Source organism: Musca vetustissima, unplaced genomic scaffold, assembly GCF_032173495.1.
Source record: "Musca vetustissima isolate MV318-11 ecotype Yass unplaced genomic scaffold, APGP_CSIRO_Mvet_v1 utg73954, whole genome shotgun sequence".
NCBI classification, from domain to species: Eukaryota; Metazoa; Arthropoda; class Insecta; order Diptera; family Muscidae; genus Musca; species Musca vetustissima.
This window is the reverse complement of record NW_026873023.1, coordinates 5,291-21,868: the sequence shown is the minus strand read 5'-3', so window position 1 is coordinate 21,868 and position 16,578 is coordinate 5,291. Positions and strand designations below refer to the sequence as shown.

General features: G+C 36.1%; 3 protein-coding genes across 3 annotated transcripts; 2 read left to right on the top strand and 1 right to left on the bottom strand.

Annotated features, from left to right (window-relative positions):
* The first annotated feature begins 383 nt into the window (after window positions 1–383).
* LOC133322170 (beta-1,4-galactosyltransferase 7) lies at window positions 384–1,480 on the top strand. The gene is made up of 3 exons (XM_061531217.1): window positions 384–504; window positions 568–1,147; window positions 1,215–1,480. Exons 1-3 carry the CDS (start codon window positions 408–410, stop codon window positions 1,468–1,470), a joined length of 933 nt encoding a protein of 310 aa, XP_061387201.1. The 5' UTR covers window positions 384–407; the 3' UTR covers window positions 1,471–1,480.
* Window positions 1,481–1,618: 138 nt separating this feature from the next.
* LOC133322160 (ER membrane protein complex subunit 6) lies at window positions 1,619–2,044 on the bottom strand. The gene is made up of 2 exons (XM_061531207.1): window positions 1,899–2,044; window positions 1,619–1,831 (listed from the first exon to the last, which is right to left on the bottom strand). The coding sequence occupies exons 1-2, from the start codon at window positions 2,029–2,031 to the stop codon at window positions 1,623–1,625; spliced, it is 342 nt and encodes a 113-aa protein (XP_061387191.1). The 5' UTR covers window positions 2,032–2,044; the 3' UTR covers window positions 1,619–1,622.
* Window positions 2,045–5,084: 3,040 nt separating this feature from the next.
* On the top strand, window positions 5,085–14,685 carry LOC133322135 (nuclear hormone receptor HR96). The gene is made up of 5 exons (XM_061531187.1): window positions 5,085–5,802; window positions 5,870–7,104; window positions 13,924–14,133; window positions 14,199–14,411; window positions 14,485–14,685. The coding sequence occupies exons 1-5, from the start codon at window positions 5,094–5,096 to the stop codon at window positions 14,683–14,685; spliced, it is 2,568 nt and encodes an 855-aa protein (XP_061387171.1). The 5' UTR covers window positions 5,085–5,093.
* The last annotated feature ends 1,893 nt before the right edge of the window (window positions 14,686–16,578 follow it).

Sequence of the window (16,578 nt, the reverse complement as noted above, 5' to 3'; positions counted from 1 at the left end):
TATTGTACCATGGCAGCGTCGGCAACACAAACGAGACAGAACGATGAATAAGTAAATTGACTAAAGTAACTAGACGATGAAATAGCTAGGTCTAGATCCGCCGATTCATTTCACAGAGTCGTTCATTGTTCGCAACGTTCAAAACGTTTTTAGATTAGGTCGTTCATTTATTTTGCATCTGGCTGCTAAAAATACACTGAACTCACCGTTCGTCCAAAGGGAATAGGATCAAGTCATACAATTTTGTATGAAATCCTGCTGGAAAAGCAATTTCAACGCAACAAAACATGTCATAATCAAGCAAGAGATTAACGCAATCCCATAGAAATTGTATATCTAATTGTAGTATCATTAGTTTAACGAATTTATAAATATACGTACATATAGACAAAAATAGAGAAGGCGGCATGGCGAGTGTAACAACCATAAATTGGCTATTTATATGTGGCCTATTTTTCTGTTTGGGCGGTGTTGTGGTGCTAAGTTTTATGTCACTGCCCTCAGGTGAGTTTGATGAATTAGTTTTGTAAATTGGAAACATAACCAGAGTGGTTTTTTTCATTGCAGATTGCATTTGTCCCATAAGTCGACCCAAGCCAAAAGAATCGGCCGACTTGTTGAACAAACCACCGGATCAATTACAAGTTGTACATAAGTTAGCTGTGTTAGTGCCATTTCGCGACCGTTTCGAGGAGCTGCTACAATTTGTGCCACACATGACAACGTTCCTAAAGAAACAGCATGTTCATCATCATATTTTTGTTTTAAATCAAGTTGATCGTTATCGCTTCAATCGCGCCTCTCTCATTAATGTGGGCTTTCGTTTTGTGAGCGGAGTCTATGACTATATTGCCATGCATGATGTTGATTTGTTGCCCTTAAATAATGATTTACATTATGATTATCCCAGCGATGCGGGGCCATTGCATATTGCCGCACCTGAGCTACATCCCAAATATCACTATGAAAACTTTGTGGGTGGCATTCTGTTGGTGAGAAATGACCATTTTGAGAAAATGAATGGCATGTCGAATAAATATTGGGGTTGGGGTCTGGAGGATGATGAATTTTTTGTTCGAATCAGAGACGCAGGTCTGAAGGTGACAAGACCGCAGGGTATAAAGACTGGTGTAAATGATACCTTTAAGTAAGTTCACCAAAATCGTATCGATGTGCTTCTGTTTTAATATTTATGTTTTCATTTTGATTTATAGCCACATACACAATCGTTATCATCGCAAACGTGATACTCAAAAGTGCTTCAATCAAAAGGAGGTAACTCGTAGACGTGACCGTGAAACGGGCCTCAATACTCTGCAATACAAAATAACCAAAGTCCATGACATGCTCATCGATGGCACTCAAATAACCGTACTCAACATTGAACTGGAATGTGATTTGAATAAAACACCATGGTGTGACTGCAGTGGTAATGCCCAAGCCGCTGCCGAAGAACAAATGAAACAGTGATACTAATCAAATAAATCGCCATCATTAACACAAATCAATATTTTCTCTTTTTTGTCCTATATATTTGTTGTTTGTATTTATTTCTCATTATTTTTTTTAAATTAAACCTAAGCCACATAAAAAGTCCATAGAATGCATATGATGATTATTTTCTAGTATACATGAACCATGCCATAGAGGAATGTCCAAAATAGTACATAGGTACACAAGGCACCCATGAAACTGTTGGTCAACAAACTTTGACGATTGATAAAGAATTTTCTCCAATGGGTGCCAGATTTCATTAGGACCAAAAGCCACAAAATAAATACGGACAAAAAGTAGAACAAGAATCCCAGTAGGCCATTTAAACCCAATATTCCTAAAAACAAACAGAAGCCAAGCATTAGTGATAATTAAAATGTTTATTGGCATAAATGTGTACATACCCGCAGCACAGCCGGAAATAGCTGCCATAGATGTACGACAATATTCCACAGCAGAAATGTTATTGCGTATGGCTGCCTCGCTGTAAGCAATAAGCTCGCCGGTTTTAGATGCAGTTGGTTTTACACGTTGCATTTTGAAATGATTTTTAATTTATTTATTTAATAAAATGTTAAAAACTTGCAGAAACACGACACAGTGAACTACGAACTCATCCACCAAGAAAAATAATTGAAGACTGTCAAAAACAGCTGTGCGAGAAATGTGTTCAGTAAGCATAAGTTAGGGATCTGTAATTCGATTTTCAGTAGAAAATTGTGAAATACTCAATGATAATTTATTGGTCTGTTCCTGTAGTGCAAGAATCTACGAGATTTTAATATTGTTTTCGATATCATAAAGGAAAAAAGTGTTATCGTAGTAAAAAATAGTAGATTCTTGCAGTACGGGAACAAACCTTATATTAATGAAGTCCTGTTCTAAAACCAGAAAAAAAAATATTTTTTAAACAACTTAAAAACAAAATGTCCGTCCAAGAACCTCCAAAAATGTAATTTTTTAACTAAGATATCAATTTTTCATTTATGATATCGAAACAGACCAAACTTCTACATATGTATGAAGACATCAACATGAGCCTGAAGATACCAACTGACCTTGTTCTGAATTGAATTTAACAAACCGTTTCTTTCAGTTTTAGGTAAACGATCCCGACCTACCTCTGGTATTATTCGCCCTTGAAGGACACAATGGTAAAACATATAATTCCTCCAATTCAAGGAGAAACATCAAAGCTTGTTGTTGTTATAACAGGTTAGATGTTGATAAAAGTTCTTTCCTGAAAAAGTTGATAGAAAAAAAACTGAAAAAGGAAAATATATTAATTCATTATTAGGAAATCGGATTTGAAGAAGGTAGCCGGAGAAATTGTGCCACCTCAATCGGCTTTAGTCATAAGTCTATGGCGGAGACCGCCACTTGATGAAATCTGTTGACGTCCGATGGAATGACGTGGTTAAGATGACACGCTGATAGCATGCCAGCAGGAACTGTCTAGTCAAAAACACATTATGTTGCTTGTCTGACAGCATCCTGGTCTCCTCATGGAGGTGATCGACGCTCGTCATCTGGACACAGCCGGTTGCAATTCGGAGTGCATTATTTTGGGTTGTTTGCTAGGGTATCCATTGTGTCTCACTAATTAAAGAAGTCCAGACTGGGGCAACATAATTCAGGATGGAACGAGCTATAGCCTTATAAGACGTTACCAACGTTTATTTATCCTTGCCCCAGGAGGTGCCAGACAAAGCTTTCAGAACTTTATTCCTAGCTTTCACCTTCTGGTTGATATAATTGGAATGCGAGGAGAAATGAAGGAGGTTATCGAAGACCACCCCAAGGATTTTCGGATTGTGGACGGTGGGGATGCGCCTACATTCAACGGAAATGTCAAGTTATAGATTGACTTCTCGCGTTCAGGAAGTGAAAAGTGAAACAGTAGACTTTGCAGTGGATAATTTTAAATTGCGCTCCCCGAAGAAGTTGGTGATGGTGGCTAAATAGTTGGAAATTCTTGCACCTACGTCGTCAAATAAATAATCTTTCACCACTGAAACATCTGGTGGAGAAATGGGGAGTTTCGCAAGATACATGTTCAACAAAATGGGATATAGGACACCGCCTTGCGGTACTCCCATTTTGATCTTGAGATATTGTATCGATCTTGGAGAAGATGGAACTTTAACTGCATAAGGTTTAATGCGTCTTACGACTGTAGATTCAAGATATTCATAAATTTTTTAGTCTTCTTGGGTTTCGGGGCTTGCTGAAATCAAAGTGAGTGAAATAGGTAATGAGTTCGCTCGTAATATATCATAATCAATCGATGAGCTGTTAAACCGCCATAAGTGACTGAGTGCATTAAAAGTACATTTACATATACGAATTTAAATCGACTCGATTAACGAAATCCAGAAATACAATGTCAATCGGCTGATATTTGTTAGTATACATATACAATTATTAATTTGCGCCAAAAATATTTGTTTGCAATTTGAAAATGAAAAGGAAAATTACAGCAATGGAGATGTTTTTCCAATGCTATGACCGTTTGGAAAGTAAATAAATCACAAATCAAAAAATCTATAAATAATTTTTATTTTCCTTTGACCTTTATTTTTTTGTTTTTGGCAACCGTTACATTTAAAAACAAACAACATGTGAAAAAAGTTGAAAATTTTGGTACATTGTGAGGGAGTTGTATTTTTTCGTACAAACCCCGCCTTGAATTTCACAAAACCTGTCGGTGATTTAAATTTGTATGATAAATCGTGGTAAATTCAGTTTGATTAAGAAAATAAACCCTGATTCAGCTTTTAATCATGATTAAATGTTTTATGTATATCTGCTTTAAAAATCTATATTTAATCATGTCATGACAATCATATGACAACCGGCGGAGAAAAGAGAATGGAATGAAAATTACAAAAATATCATCACAAGCAAGAATTTTTTCCTGAACCGCCAACTCGTCACTGGTTTTATGGCACTAACTCCTGGTAACATAAAACTCATTAATCGTCTTTTCACAGGACACACCTATGGCAAAACTTACCTGTTTTTAATAAAGGCTGTAAATTCCAACATATGGTTTTCCTATTTCCATCTCTGCAAAAACTTCTGTTTAATTTGTGCAAATTCATTAAGAAAAACAACATACAACTATAATACGCACACACCACTAGAAGAAAATACCAATAAAAGGAACTAACAATCGATAACCGATAACTTAGCAACTGGTACATGAATACTTCGGGTATCCCAAAATCAACTGTCGAGTCCAAAAAAAAAAAAAAAAAATAATGACTTAGCCAAAATTCAACCTATACATCCCTAATATATAACAGTTGCTTTTGACATTAAACTTTGTCAATGAATTGTCCGTCGTGAAGAAAAAAATTAAAAAATAATTAAGAATAATGGACCTAATAAAATCATAAAATTGACACTCTGCTTAGAAATTGGAATCATAATGAAATTCGTTATAAAAGTAAACTAAAAAAACATTGACGAAACCACAATTGGCTATTTGTAAACAACAACAATAACAAACATATTCTAATTGGAAAATTTGAACAAACAACAACAAAAGCAAGCAAGTAAACGGAGGGACACTGATTGTCGATGAGCTATCAAAGATGTCACCTACGAACAAAGTGTGTGCCGTGTGTGGAGATAAAGCATTGGGTTATAACTTTAATGCGGTAACATGTGAAAGCTGTAAGGCCTTCTTTCGCCGCAACGCCTTGGCCAAGAAACAATTCACCTGTCCCTTTAGTCAGAATTGCGAAATCACTGTGGTCACTAGAAGATTCTGTCAGAAATGCCGTCTGAAAAAATGTCTGGACATTGGCATGAAGAGCGAGAACATAATGTCCGAAGAAGACAAAATGATAAAACGACGCAAAATAGAAACAAATCGCGCCAAACGTAAACAGACAGAGCGTGGTCAAACAGGCGATGCCGACGATGAAGGCAGTACAGAGGGTCAAAGTAACATTGCCGCAGCGGCTGCTGATAGCAGTGGTTATGATGCCGGATTGGCGGCAGCTAATTATGATTCGCAGAGTTGCGGATCATTTGACAGCAATACAGGCTCGGCAAAAGTATCTGCAAATGCCACATCAACCTCCAGTGCAACTTCAGGTGATAATATGTCCAATATTAACCCGGAACTTATGACGGGCGAGGAAATGGTGGAATTTATTGTTTGTGATCCAGATCGTGCCTCACAAGCTATTAGTAAATTAATGCGTACGCCAGCTGAAGCCATGACAACGTTGGAGAAAATAATCAGCTCACAGAAAGATGCTTTGCGGTTGATATCACACCTTATCAACTATCCAGGTAAATAGGCCTGCCTTATCAGCTATAAACCAGTTTATTTTAACCAACTTTTTATTTTTACTTTCAGGCGATGCTCTAAAGATTATTAGCAAATTTATGAACTCCCCATTTAATGCCTTAACAGTATTCACCAAATTCATGAGTTCACCCACCGATGCATTAGAGATAATATCGAAAGTTGTTAGTTCGCCGCAGGATGTCTTGCAATTCATTAAAAATCTAATGGATTCGCCTGAAAATGCTGTCGACATAATGAACAAATTTATGAATACACCAGCCGAGGCATTGAAAATGTTGAATCGAATTTTAAACAATGGGGGTGAAGATACGCAAGCGACAGCAACTAGTAGTATTGAATCGGGGTCAAAAAGCACCCCACCTCAAGATACTACGGTGGAGCCTAAGAACGAAGAACAAATTAACATGACAAATACATTAACACCGCCTATAACGACGATAATAGCCAAAACTACATCACAAACGACCACAACAAATAATGCTTTAATACAATCCATGCTTAACTATCCCAGTCCAAATGATTTAACTTCAAACATTTTACCACCCGTAACACCACCATCACCCAGTACGCCCTTTTCCTTGGATTGTAATAACTATGTGACACCGTCACCTTCATCGGTCACGGAACCTTTATGTATGGTGGCATCATCATTGGATTATCAAAATCCATCACCAGGCATTACGAACAGTGGACCCTCATCGATTTTATCCTCACACGCCGATGAACAACCAAGCACATCAAATGTAGGCCTACTATCGCCGTCAGACGTTGATGCTGCAGCTGCTGCCGAATTTGCCAGTGAACATTTCGATATCAAAACATTTATACAAAATTCATTTCCAGAAAATGCTACAGGTCATTATGCACCTGGCGATAGTTTAAATTCATTAGAATCGGTACTAACCGAAGTGATACGTATAGAATTTCAAGCATTCAATAATTTACCGCCTGAACCTCGTGTTAAACAAGAACATTACCAGAACAATAATACAATGATGAGTTTCAATAGCCCACTATATGATGCGGCAGCAGCAGCAGCGGCTGCGACTACTGTTGGCTGTGGAAAAAATATAGCATGTATGCCACAACAACAACAACAGCAGCACCAACAACCGTTACAATGTCAACAGCAACAGGTGTGCTCACCGTCTAGTGTCAATATGTCGAGAGATTTAAATGAAACGGAAATTATGAAATTGCGTGAATTGAAATTGGCCAGTGAAGCACTTTATTTGCCGGTCGATGATGATTTAAGTGTTTTGATGAGTGACGAAAGAATAAAGGTAAGTGGATTTTGGATATTGACGAAATATAGATTTTTAATAATATTCAAAAAATTTAAATATAATGCTACAAAAAAAAGGAAAGCAGTCGTGCAACTGCTTTAGAAGAATTGTAGCACGCAAAATTTTGGACTGGGAGTAGATAGCTACCTAGTCCGATAGCTACCTAGTCCGTTTTGTCTTTGTACATATGTTTGTAATAGGCAAAAGACACATGGTTCCTTTTGTGAGTCGATTTATGCATATCCGTCCGTATGTCTGTCCATGTTAAATTGTAAACAAAGTATAGGTCGCATTTATGATCAGAATTGGATTATTTATTTGTCCCAAGGACGAACCCTATTGAAATTGGGAAAAGTGGGTTCAGATTAACATATAGCTCCCATATATAGTTTCGTCCGATTTTAAGTAAATGGTACACCAAAGACCTAAAGTTAGACCAATTGACGCAAAATTTTGCACAGCGTATTGGAGTTAGTATAGCCTAACATGTGTCAGATTTAAATATAGCTCCCATATTGAAATTGGGAAAAGTGGGTTCAGATTAACATATAGCTCCCATATATAGTTTCGTCCGATTTTAAGTAAATGGTACACCAAAGACCTAAAGTTAGACCAATTGACGCAAAATTTTGCACAGCGTATTGGAGTTAGTATAGCCACCGTGTGTCAGATTTAAATATAGCTCCCATATATATATTCATCCTCCCAGTTTCTTTGAGGTCCCATATTATTATTGATATAGACCCGATTCCCTTTGCTTAACTCTTTCAGGTCTGGATTACTCACTTCCATACCTTTCATAAATACTCTAAATGTTTTCCATATTATTGGAAAACATAAGTTCTCCATTAACCATTAGATTAATACACTTCGGTCCCTAGTATTTTATTTGAAATCAATCGTGTCTTAAATTAAATATCCATTATTAACCCATACATGAGTTAGAATCTCTCAGGTTCTTATTGTAGTTGAGGAGCCGACCCTAAGGGAAGAGTTTCTCCAAGTCAATCGTCTCCATTGAACCGGCTGCCATCGGGTTGATATATTGTAAACCCTTCTATATCCTCAGATTAATTCAAACCTAACGTTTTGGTTCCTACTCCCACAAATATTAGTAAACCCGTATTTTAGTTTAGAATAAAGGATGTTCAGCCATTCATTTAGCAGCTCTTTTCACTTGGAGACCCATCAATTGTGCCCTGTTTGATTACCTAAAAAAGAGAAGATAGAAAAAATGGAAAAGGAGACGAAGAGGTTAGATTTTAAAGCCTAATTAAATCTATTCTGAAGAAGAATAGTGTGTGACAATCTCATCTCTATCAAACAGTCTATGCCTTCTCCTACATAGCGCTGGACATTTATATATAATATATGTTAAATTTTTGCCAGGTCCACCTCATTCTCAGATAAATTACAGTACTCTACACAATTGATGTCGCAATTGTGTACGAGCCATCTTTTTTATCCATTTCATTCCCATTTAATAGAAAACCTCACAAGTTGTCTTAGTTATTTCCGGCCAGCTTTTGATCAAATTTCATTTTAAATTTTTTATCTTCAATTGTTTTTTACTTGAGCAAACATTTCTATAGACGATAGATATTACGTTATCATTTTCACCCACTGATTTTGTAATTGAACACCTGTTGCTGCATGGTGACCTGCAGCTTAAGACTATATCAATCAATATATTTGTATGAGTCAAAAATCATCAAAAAAAATTTCCAGTAATTTGTAAATAAATAATCCATATCAGTCTGGTGTTAATGTGCTTATCAAAACTTTTCACAGTCATTTAAAAACAAACTAAACCGCCGTACACAATACTCCTCTAGTTGATACAATTTTTGTTGTTGCTATTGTTGTTTTCCTTTTTGTTGTTGATAAAAACACCTGTTGAACGTATAATTTTTTATCAATGGCCCGTTATCAATGAAAATATCAGGCCAACAGCAATATCGGTTAGAGGGTTTGATATGAACATTATTATCATTATCTATCTTACCATACGATATTATTTTTATTTTTTTTTGTCATTAATTTAAATGTTTATCATTTCACAGATAGGTGACTACTGCATGTGTAGGTATGTTCATGCAATTAACACTTCAAGGGATTACACTTGCTCATCATCGTCATTCTCCAAATGTCATCAACAATAAAGTTAATTTGAATGGGTTGATAGTAATGGCTCGATCGATATTGTTAATCGATATTATTATAAATTATAGATTCTATGCACATTCATCACAAAATGTGCATTGAATATGGAATAAGGATGCAATATCATTAATATACAACATACATTACTAGAATATAAAACATAAGATCATTGTAAAGTTTTAGGCCTTTAGTTAAAGCATTATGCGCTGGATGTATGGTGATGAGCGGTAGTTAATACAAAGCATTTTTTTTTTGGACATTAGTAGGCAGATTTAGATAAGATATTTCTCCTTTTATTGTGCCTACAAAAAATATACATTTTTCAATGATTCACGATTTTATATTTTGTCGACTTAGATTAGTAGCATTGAAGTTGAATAATTTAATGTCTTTGTCTAGCCCCGAAGAATTTTTTTAATCAAATATGTTTTGTACTAATCCAACAATCGATTTGATATAATAAATGCCATTATTAAACGACATTTCCTCACATACTGCATACAGGTTTCGGCCTTCATCAAAAGCCCCATCTTTTGAATTTTTATTTTAAATATTTATTAAGTTGAAAAATTGTGTATTGATTTCTACTAATTCTTGCTATTTCTGTTACAATCGGACCTTTGTTTTCGATATTAAGGGTGATTTTCCCAATGTTAGGTGTACTGTACACAAATTGTTGTCAATTTTGATAGATTTCTCAATTTTCTTATTTGTACCAACGACAACATCAATTTGTTGTTTTAGATATTTTTTTCAAATAAATTGCCAGTTTCAAATGTGTGGCCACTTTGAAATCGATGTTTTTTCACAAAATCCGTTATTTATATAAAAACTGCTCGCAATAATTTTCTATCTTCACACTAAATTTCTATAGCACACTATATATAGAAATAAAAAACAATTTAAAACAAGTAAAAGAGTGTCAGTCGTTGTTGTCGACAGATATATACACTTAGCCTATGGTTTTCGGATTTAATGTTGATAAAACTAGCTTCAAATAAAATTTAAAAGTTTATATAATATATACCATTTTTGGGGGTGGCGCTTGAGGAGAGTGCAGACGGGTCTCAACATCGGACTTGATCTAGGCTTGATAAAGATAATAGATTGTGCAAAGTTTGGTTCAAATTGGGCTTTCCATTCGCTTGATATCGGATTTATAAATATTAAAAATTTTTACTCTTTGTGGGGGAGGTACCATAAGAAGTGGAACAATGGGTCCCATCTTTGAACTTGGTCTAGGCTTGGTACAGATAATAGGTTGTGCAAAGTTTGGTTCAATCCGAACTTTCCATTCGCTTGATATCGGATTTATATATATAAAAAATTTTTGATCAAATATATTTTGTATTACTCCAACAATCGATTTGATATAATAAATGCCATTATTAATCGACATGTTCTCACATACTGCCAACAGATACCAGTCTTCTTCAATAAAGCCTTTCGAAATCGTATCATTCCCCATGTTTTGAATTTTTATTTCAAATATTTATCAATTTTAAAAATTATTATATCTACTAATTCTAGAAATTTCTGGTACCATCGGACCTTTATTTTCGATATTAAGGATGTTTTTCCCAATGATAGGTGCACTGTAAAAAATTTAACAAATATAGATAGATTTCTTAATTTTATTTGTTTCCACAAATTGCCAAATAAAATATGCCACTTTAAATATGTGGCCACTTTTAAGTCCATGTTTTTTTTTTTGCACAAAAACCGTTATTTATGGAAAAACTGCTGGCAATAATTTTCTTTCTTCACACTAAATCTCTATATATAACGGGAGTCTCATAAGTCCCAGTCTCCGCTTCGACAGCCAACTGTCTGAGAAGTCTCGCGACGTCACTACCGGCCATGGAGATGGAGTTCGGATCCCCAACCTCGCCAGGGTTAACACCCCTACTCATCATCTGGGAGGACTCACTTTGCTGATGAGACACCATGATAGCTACGGTGTTCGTCACCGTAGTGCTAATCACTGTAGTTTCCATGATGTCTTCCTTGGCTGACAAGGGTGAGTCGTCCCAGAGTTAATTAGGGATGCTCTCCTGATTAAGGCGGAAGGAGCCGGTTTCCTCTAATAAATTGAGGAGAAGATCCGTCTGCCTCTCCATGCTTTTGTTCACGTCATCGAGAGTCACATGATTTGAGGTAAAAGAGAGGTCCAGGGGATGAGGTTGGGTCATCAACATGGGGGTTCATTGAAGTCTGAGTTCGACACTGAGGGGTGCCTAGGCAGCCACACAGGCATCAGTCGAAAAATAGCATACCATATTGTTTTTGTTGTTAGAAGGCGGGAGTTATTAAAATTCGGCTTTATAGAAAATGATTTTAGTGAGGGATCAAGCCTCCGTTCTAATACAGTCGCTGCCCTGACTGCAAACCGTAGAACACTGATGAGCACGAGGTCGCATGACATCCCAGCGTTAGGGGGGTCACTTTAAGAGGAAGTCACCCAGACCTTTGAGATGGGTATTTAGAGGCTCCATTCTCGCTTCATCAGCTCAGGGATCATAGGTCATTTCCTCTCCCTTTGAACCCGCTGATTGCCCGCGACTGCAGGATGTGCCGATGGTTTATCAGCCCAACTATTCAAGACCGGTGGTTAGATGCTGGTCAGGAACATGCACCAGCTCATTTTTACAATTTGACTAGAGAAATGCATGCCCAATGATTGGAACCTCAGCATACTTTGTCCCGTAAACAAAAAAGATGACAAGACAATATGTGCCAACTATAGAGAAATAAGTCTCCTTCCCATTGCATATAAAGTGCTATCCAGCGTGCTGTGTCAACGACTGAAGCCAATGGTCAATGACATTATTGGACCATACCAATGCGGCTTCAGGCCTGCAAATCCACCATTGACCAGATTTTCACTCTGCGTCAGATACTGGAAAAAAACCGCGAAAAACACATCGACACATTCCACCTATTCGTCGACTACAAAGCCGACAGCACTTTCTGTTCAGAGGTGTTTAAAGTCATGTTCGCATTCGGATATGCAGGATAACTTTAACTGGTACAATGTCAGCAGTTAAAACAGGAAAGGACCTCTCGGAGCTCTTCAAAACCGAACGAGGATTCAGACAAGGACCTGTGACCTGCTCAACATCCTGATGGTTCTCATACGAGATGCAAATGTGAACAGAAATGTCACTCTGTACAACATATGTTACTCGCCTACGCCGACGACATCGACATAATGGTTCGAGCATTGCTAGCGGTAACAGCCACATTTGAATGAATTGAGCTGAGTCTGCCAAAGTGGGATTGACGGTAAATGGCGTAAAGACCAAGCTGATGGTATCAACGCGCAAGTCATCCAGTAGACTCGGACCAATTGTGGAACTCGAAAACTACAGCTTCGAGGTAGTGAACGATTTTATATACCTAGGTACCGTCATACAGAAAATTAATAACATCAGCTTTGAAATCCGGAGGAGAATAATGTTGGCCAACAGATGATACTATGAGCTGAGTAAGCAAGGCCACCTTTCGCCAGAACAAACTCACGCTACAAGACGCTGATATTACCCGTGCTGTTATATGGATCTGAAGCAAGCAGATGAGGAAACTCTTGAAGTGTTTGATAGAAAAATTCTCCGAAAGATCTATCGACCGATCTGCGTCGATGGTGAATATTGCCTTCAAATGAACCATGAGCTATACCATCTATTTTCGAACATCGACATAGTCAGACGGATCGAGCTGCAGCGACTACGTTGGCTAGGCCACCTTGAGAGAATGGATGAAAATGCCCCCAGCTCAAAAGGCATATAAAAGCGAGCCAAGTGATGGTTCACGCAGAAGGGGTTGGCAACGAATCCGATGGAAAGATCAAGTAGAAGACAACATCTCGAAAAATGATCTTTCAAATTGGATGAGATGCGCACAAGACCGACGCGCCTGGCTTTTTTTAAGCTCGGCTTATAGAACAACCGTTCTGCCATAAGCCAGATATGTAAGTAAGATCAAGTCCGAAGATGGGACCCATTGGTCCACACTTTCTGGTACCTCCCCCACGAAATGTCAAAATTTTTAATATTTATAAATCCGATATCAAACCAATAGAAAGAACGATTTGAACTAAAAATTGGCACAACCTAGTATTTTTACCAAGTCCGAAATTGGGACCCTTCTGTCCTCTCTTCTCACCACCCCCAAAAAGGGTCGATATTATATAAACTTGTAAATTTTATTTGAAGCTAATTTGATCAACATTAAATCCGAAACCTCCTTGAACATATAGCTTATATAAAAAGAATAATAAAACCTATTTGTAACTCTGAAGAAATCCGAAAACCATAGGTTGAGAGTATATATCTGCCGGCAACACCGATTGACACTTTTCCACTTGTTTATATTCGGTTGGGAAAAAAGTCCATTATTTTTTCGGCAGATGAATGTACCGATATATTTCTCGTAAAGTATCGATCAAACAATTTCAGATTTATGCTCGTTGGAAGGGTGACACTTCGCCGTAAAAAAAATATTTTGCTGTTTTTTGTTTGGTGCTTTCACAGTACTTTTAGATGGTTATTGGAGCTGATACTGAACAATTTATTAATTTTTAAGTAAATACATTTCTATTAAATACTTTTTATAAACTTGTAGAATTTTTTCCCCATATAAAATCATTTACAGCCAGGTGATAGTAATCAGGATCCCAAGTTATTACAAGTCATCAATTTAACTGCCGTTGCTATAAAACGTCTAATTAAAATGGCCAAAAAGATTGCCGCTTTTCGTGATATGTGTCAAGAGGATCAGGTGGCCTTATTAAAAGGTGGATGCACAGAAATGATGATTATGCGATCGGTGATGACATATGACTATGATCGCAATACTTGGAAGGTATTATAACATCTTTCAGATTTCTTTTGAGTGAATATTAATTAATTTTTTTTTAACAAAATTAGATACCCCATACCAAAGAAGATATGTCCAATATTAGAGCTGAAGTTCTGAAATTGGCCAAAGGCAATGTATACGAAGAGCATATAAAATTTATCAGCACATTCGATGAGAAATGGCGAATGGATGAAAATATCATATTAATAATGTGTGCCATTGTATTGTTCTCACCAACAAGGCCGCGTATTATTCATTCCGATGTCATCAGATTGGAACAGGTGAGTTTGTTTACACAGCTCGTCATTTGTTTTTATTAAAAATTAAATTATTTTTTTTTTTCAATTATTCTAGAATTCCTATTATTATCTTCTGCGAAGATATTTGGAATCTGTTTATCCCGGTTGCGAAGCTAAATCAGCGTTTATAAAACTAATACAAAAAATATCAGACGTTGAACGTCTGAATCAATTTATTATTGGTGTCTATTTAAATGTAAATCCATCACAGGTTGAACCTTTATTAAGAGAAATATTCGATTTGAAAAATCACTAAAACCCAAAATTCATATTGTATTTATAGTTGTTATTGTTATATACCACACATGTCCTTTTATATTAACTTTTTTTAGTTTTAAATATATATGTTATCTATCTTTAAAATATTTCTAAGCATCAAATGCTCTGCAATGCCTATAATTTAATTATTTTTTAATTGTACAACAGAAAAATAGTATTAAAAATTAAATGTTTTTTTCTTTCGTTAGTGTCTATTTTGTACTTGTGATAAATGTACAAAACTGTTAAAGAAGTAACCTAAAAAAATGTGTATAACAAATAGCTATCTTTCTATCTATATATAAATATATTTACACACGTTATATGATGTATGTCTACAAAAAGAAAAGAAAAAATGCAAATATTTTATTTATCTAAAATTAATTTTACTGTGCAATAAGAAATATTTTAAGGTTATATATCAAACAATAAAAAATTGATATACGATTTTGCTTTAAAATAAAAAAAAAACAAAACTAAATAAATTAAGTATGGAAACCCGCCATAAGAAGAAATTACTTTATTTTTGAATTCGTGGGCATTTAACTTAAATACTAGCAGTAAAATTTGAAAAAAATACTCAATATACAAAAATTACCCCATAGAACTGTGGAACGCCGTTTAATTTGGAATAACACGAGTTGTACTCTGAAATAACATCAAAACTTCAAACTGGATATATGCATCAAGTCTGTGGATTCGCTGAAGATTTTCAAATGTTTGCTCTGCTGTTTTTTTCTTAATAAATTTGTTTTTGGTTTGAAATGATGGAAGGTTGCTTTCCAAATTAAAACGAAGACATGTGAATCTTGGCTTGGCCACATACTCAGCATGTGTCAGTGCGGTTTTGCTCTTGACTGAGCTACAATCACTAGTTTTTGCCGATCACGAATCAAGAATATCATTCTTGACGTGCTTACGCGGTGTAAATCCTTTCTATAAGATAGAGAGAGAGAGAGGAAAAGGAATGGTCTTCAAAACTTTTTTTTTTTTTTTTTTGTTTCGTACTTCGAATATGGAATATGGCTAATGAGGGTATATACACATTGAAATGGCAAGAATGTGCTTCATCGAAATATTGGTTTTAGACCCCATGTTTCTTTGGACCAAATCCGTTTCAGACAATTTGGAGTCAATTTACAAATGTCTATCCGTCTTTCTGGTCGGCTGGTGCGCACGATAACTCTCGAAGGTAGTATCCGAATTCATTCAAACTTTGCATATCTTAGTATATCTTATTTGGTACCTTCCCCAAAAAATGGTCAAAATTGTGCTAAAAATAATTTTAAAATATCATGCGAACAGACTATGCGATTTGAACGAAACTTTTTACAACCTCTTAGCTTTACTAAGCCTTGATCAAGTAGGAAGATGGGGGGACACATTAAATCCGAAACCTCTGTGATAAAAACATACTTGTATAAAACGAATAATATAACCTGTGTGTAACTCCGAAGTCCACCGTAAGGCTGAGGGTATACGAGGGCAGTTCGCAAAGTTCATAGCCTAGCACAAATAGCGCGGTATAAACATAAAAAAGTTAAGTATTTTGGAAACTTCCATCTCTGTTATGAACACATGTAAAATTTTGTTTTTGTGTAACATGGAAGAAAGGAAGTTGCCAGATCGAAACAAAATTTAACATGTGTTCATAACAGAGATGGAAGTTTCCAAAATACTTAACTTTTTTCTTTTTATACCGTGCTTTTTGTACTAGGCTAAGAACTTTACCGACTGACATTTTTTTACTTGTTTTCTCTCAACCATGTTCGGCTTCGAACTTGAGCATTAAAAAGGCAGCGACCTGTACAGTTTGTGTACATATTGGAGTAGGCTTTAGCTGAGTGGGGTTTGGCTGGGCAACCGATGAGGTTTGGCATGTGTACCATTA

What these genes read in the sequence shown, in the direction of transcription:
- LOC133322170 (XM_061531217.1), top strand. Translation starts at nt 408, where the DNA reads ATGGCGAGTGTAACAACCATAAATTGGCTATTTATATGTGGCCTATTT. An exon ending in TTTTATGTCACTGCCCTCAG is followed by an intron (nt 505 to 567) that starts GTGAGTTTGATG and finishes TTTTCATTGCAG; the next exon opens with ATTGCATTTGTCCCATAAGT. An exon ending in GGTGTAAATGATACCTTTAA is followed by an intron (nt 1,148 to 1,214) that starts GTAAGTTCACCA and finishes TTTGATTTATAG; the next exon opens with CCACATACACAATCGTTATC.
- LOC133322160 (XM_061531207.1), bottom strand. Translation starts at nt 2,031, where the DNA reads ATGCAACGTGTAAAACCAACTGCATCTAAAACCGGCGAGCTTATTGCT. An exon ending in TATTTCCGGCTGTGCTGCGG is followed by an intron (nt 1,832 to 1,898) that starts GTATGTACACAT and finishes GTTTGTTTTTAG; the next exon opens with GAATATTGGGTTTAAATGGC.
- LOC133322135 (XM_061531187.1), top strand. Translation starts at nt 5,094, where the DNA reads ATGTCACCTACGAACAAAGTGTGTGCCGTGTGTGGAGATAAAGCATTG. An exon ending in ACACCTTATCAACTATCCAG is followed by an intron (nt 5,803 to 5,869) that starts GTAAATAGGCCT and finishes TTTTACTTTCAG; the next exon opens with GCGATGCTCTAAAGATTATT. An exon ending in ATGATCGCAATACTTGGAAG is followed by an intron (nt 14,134 to 14,198) that starts GTATTATAACAT and finishes TAACAAAATTAG; the next exon opens with ATACCCCATACCAAAGAAGA.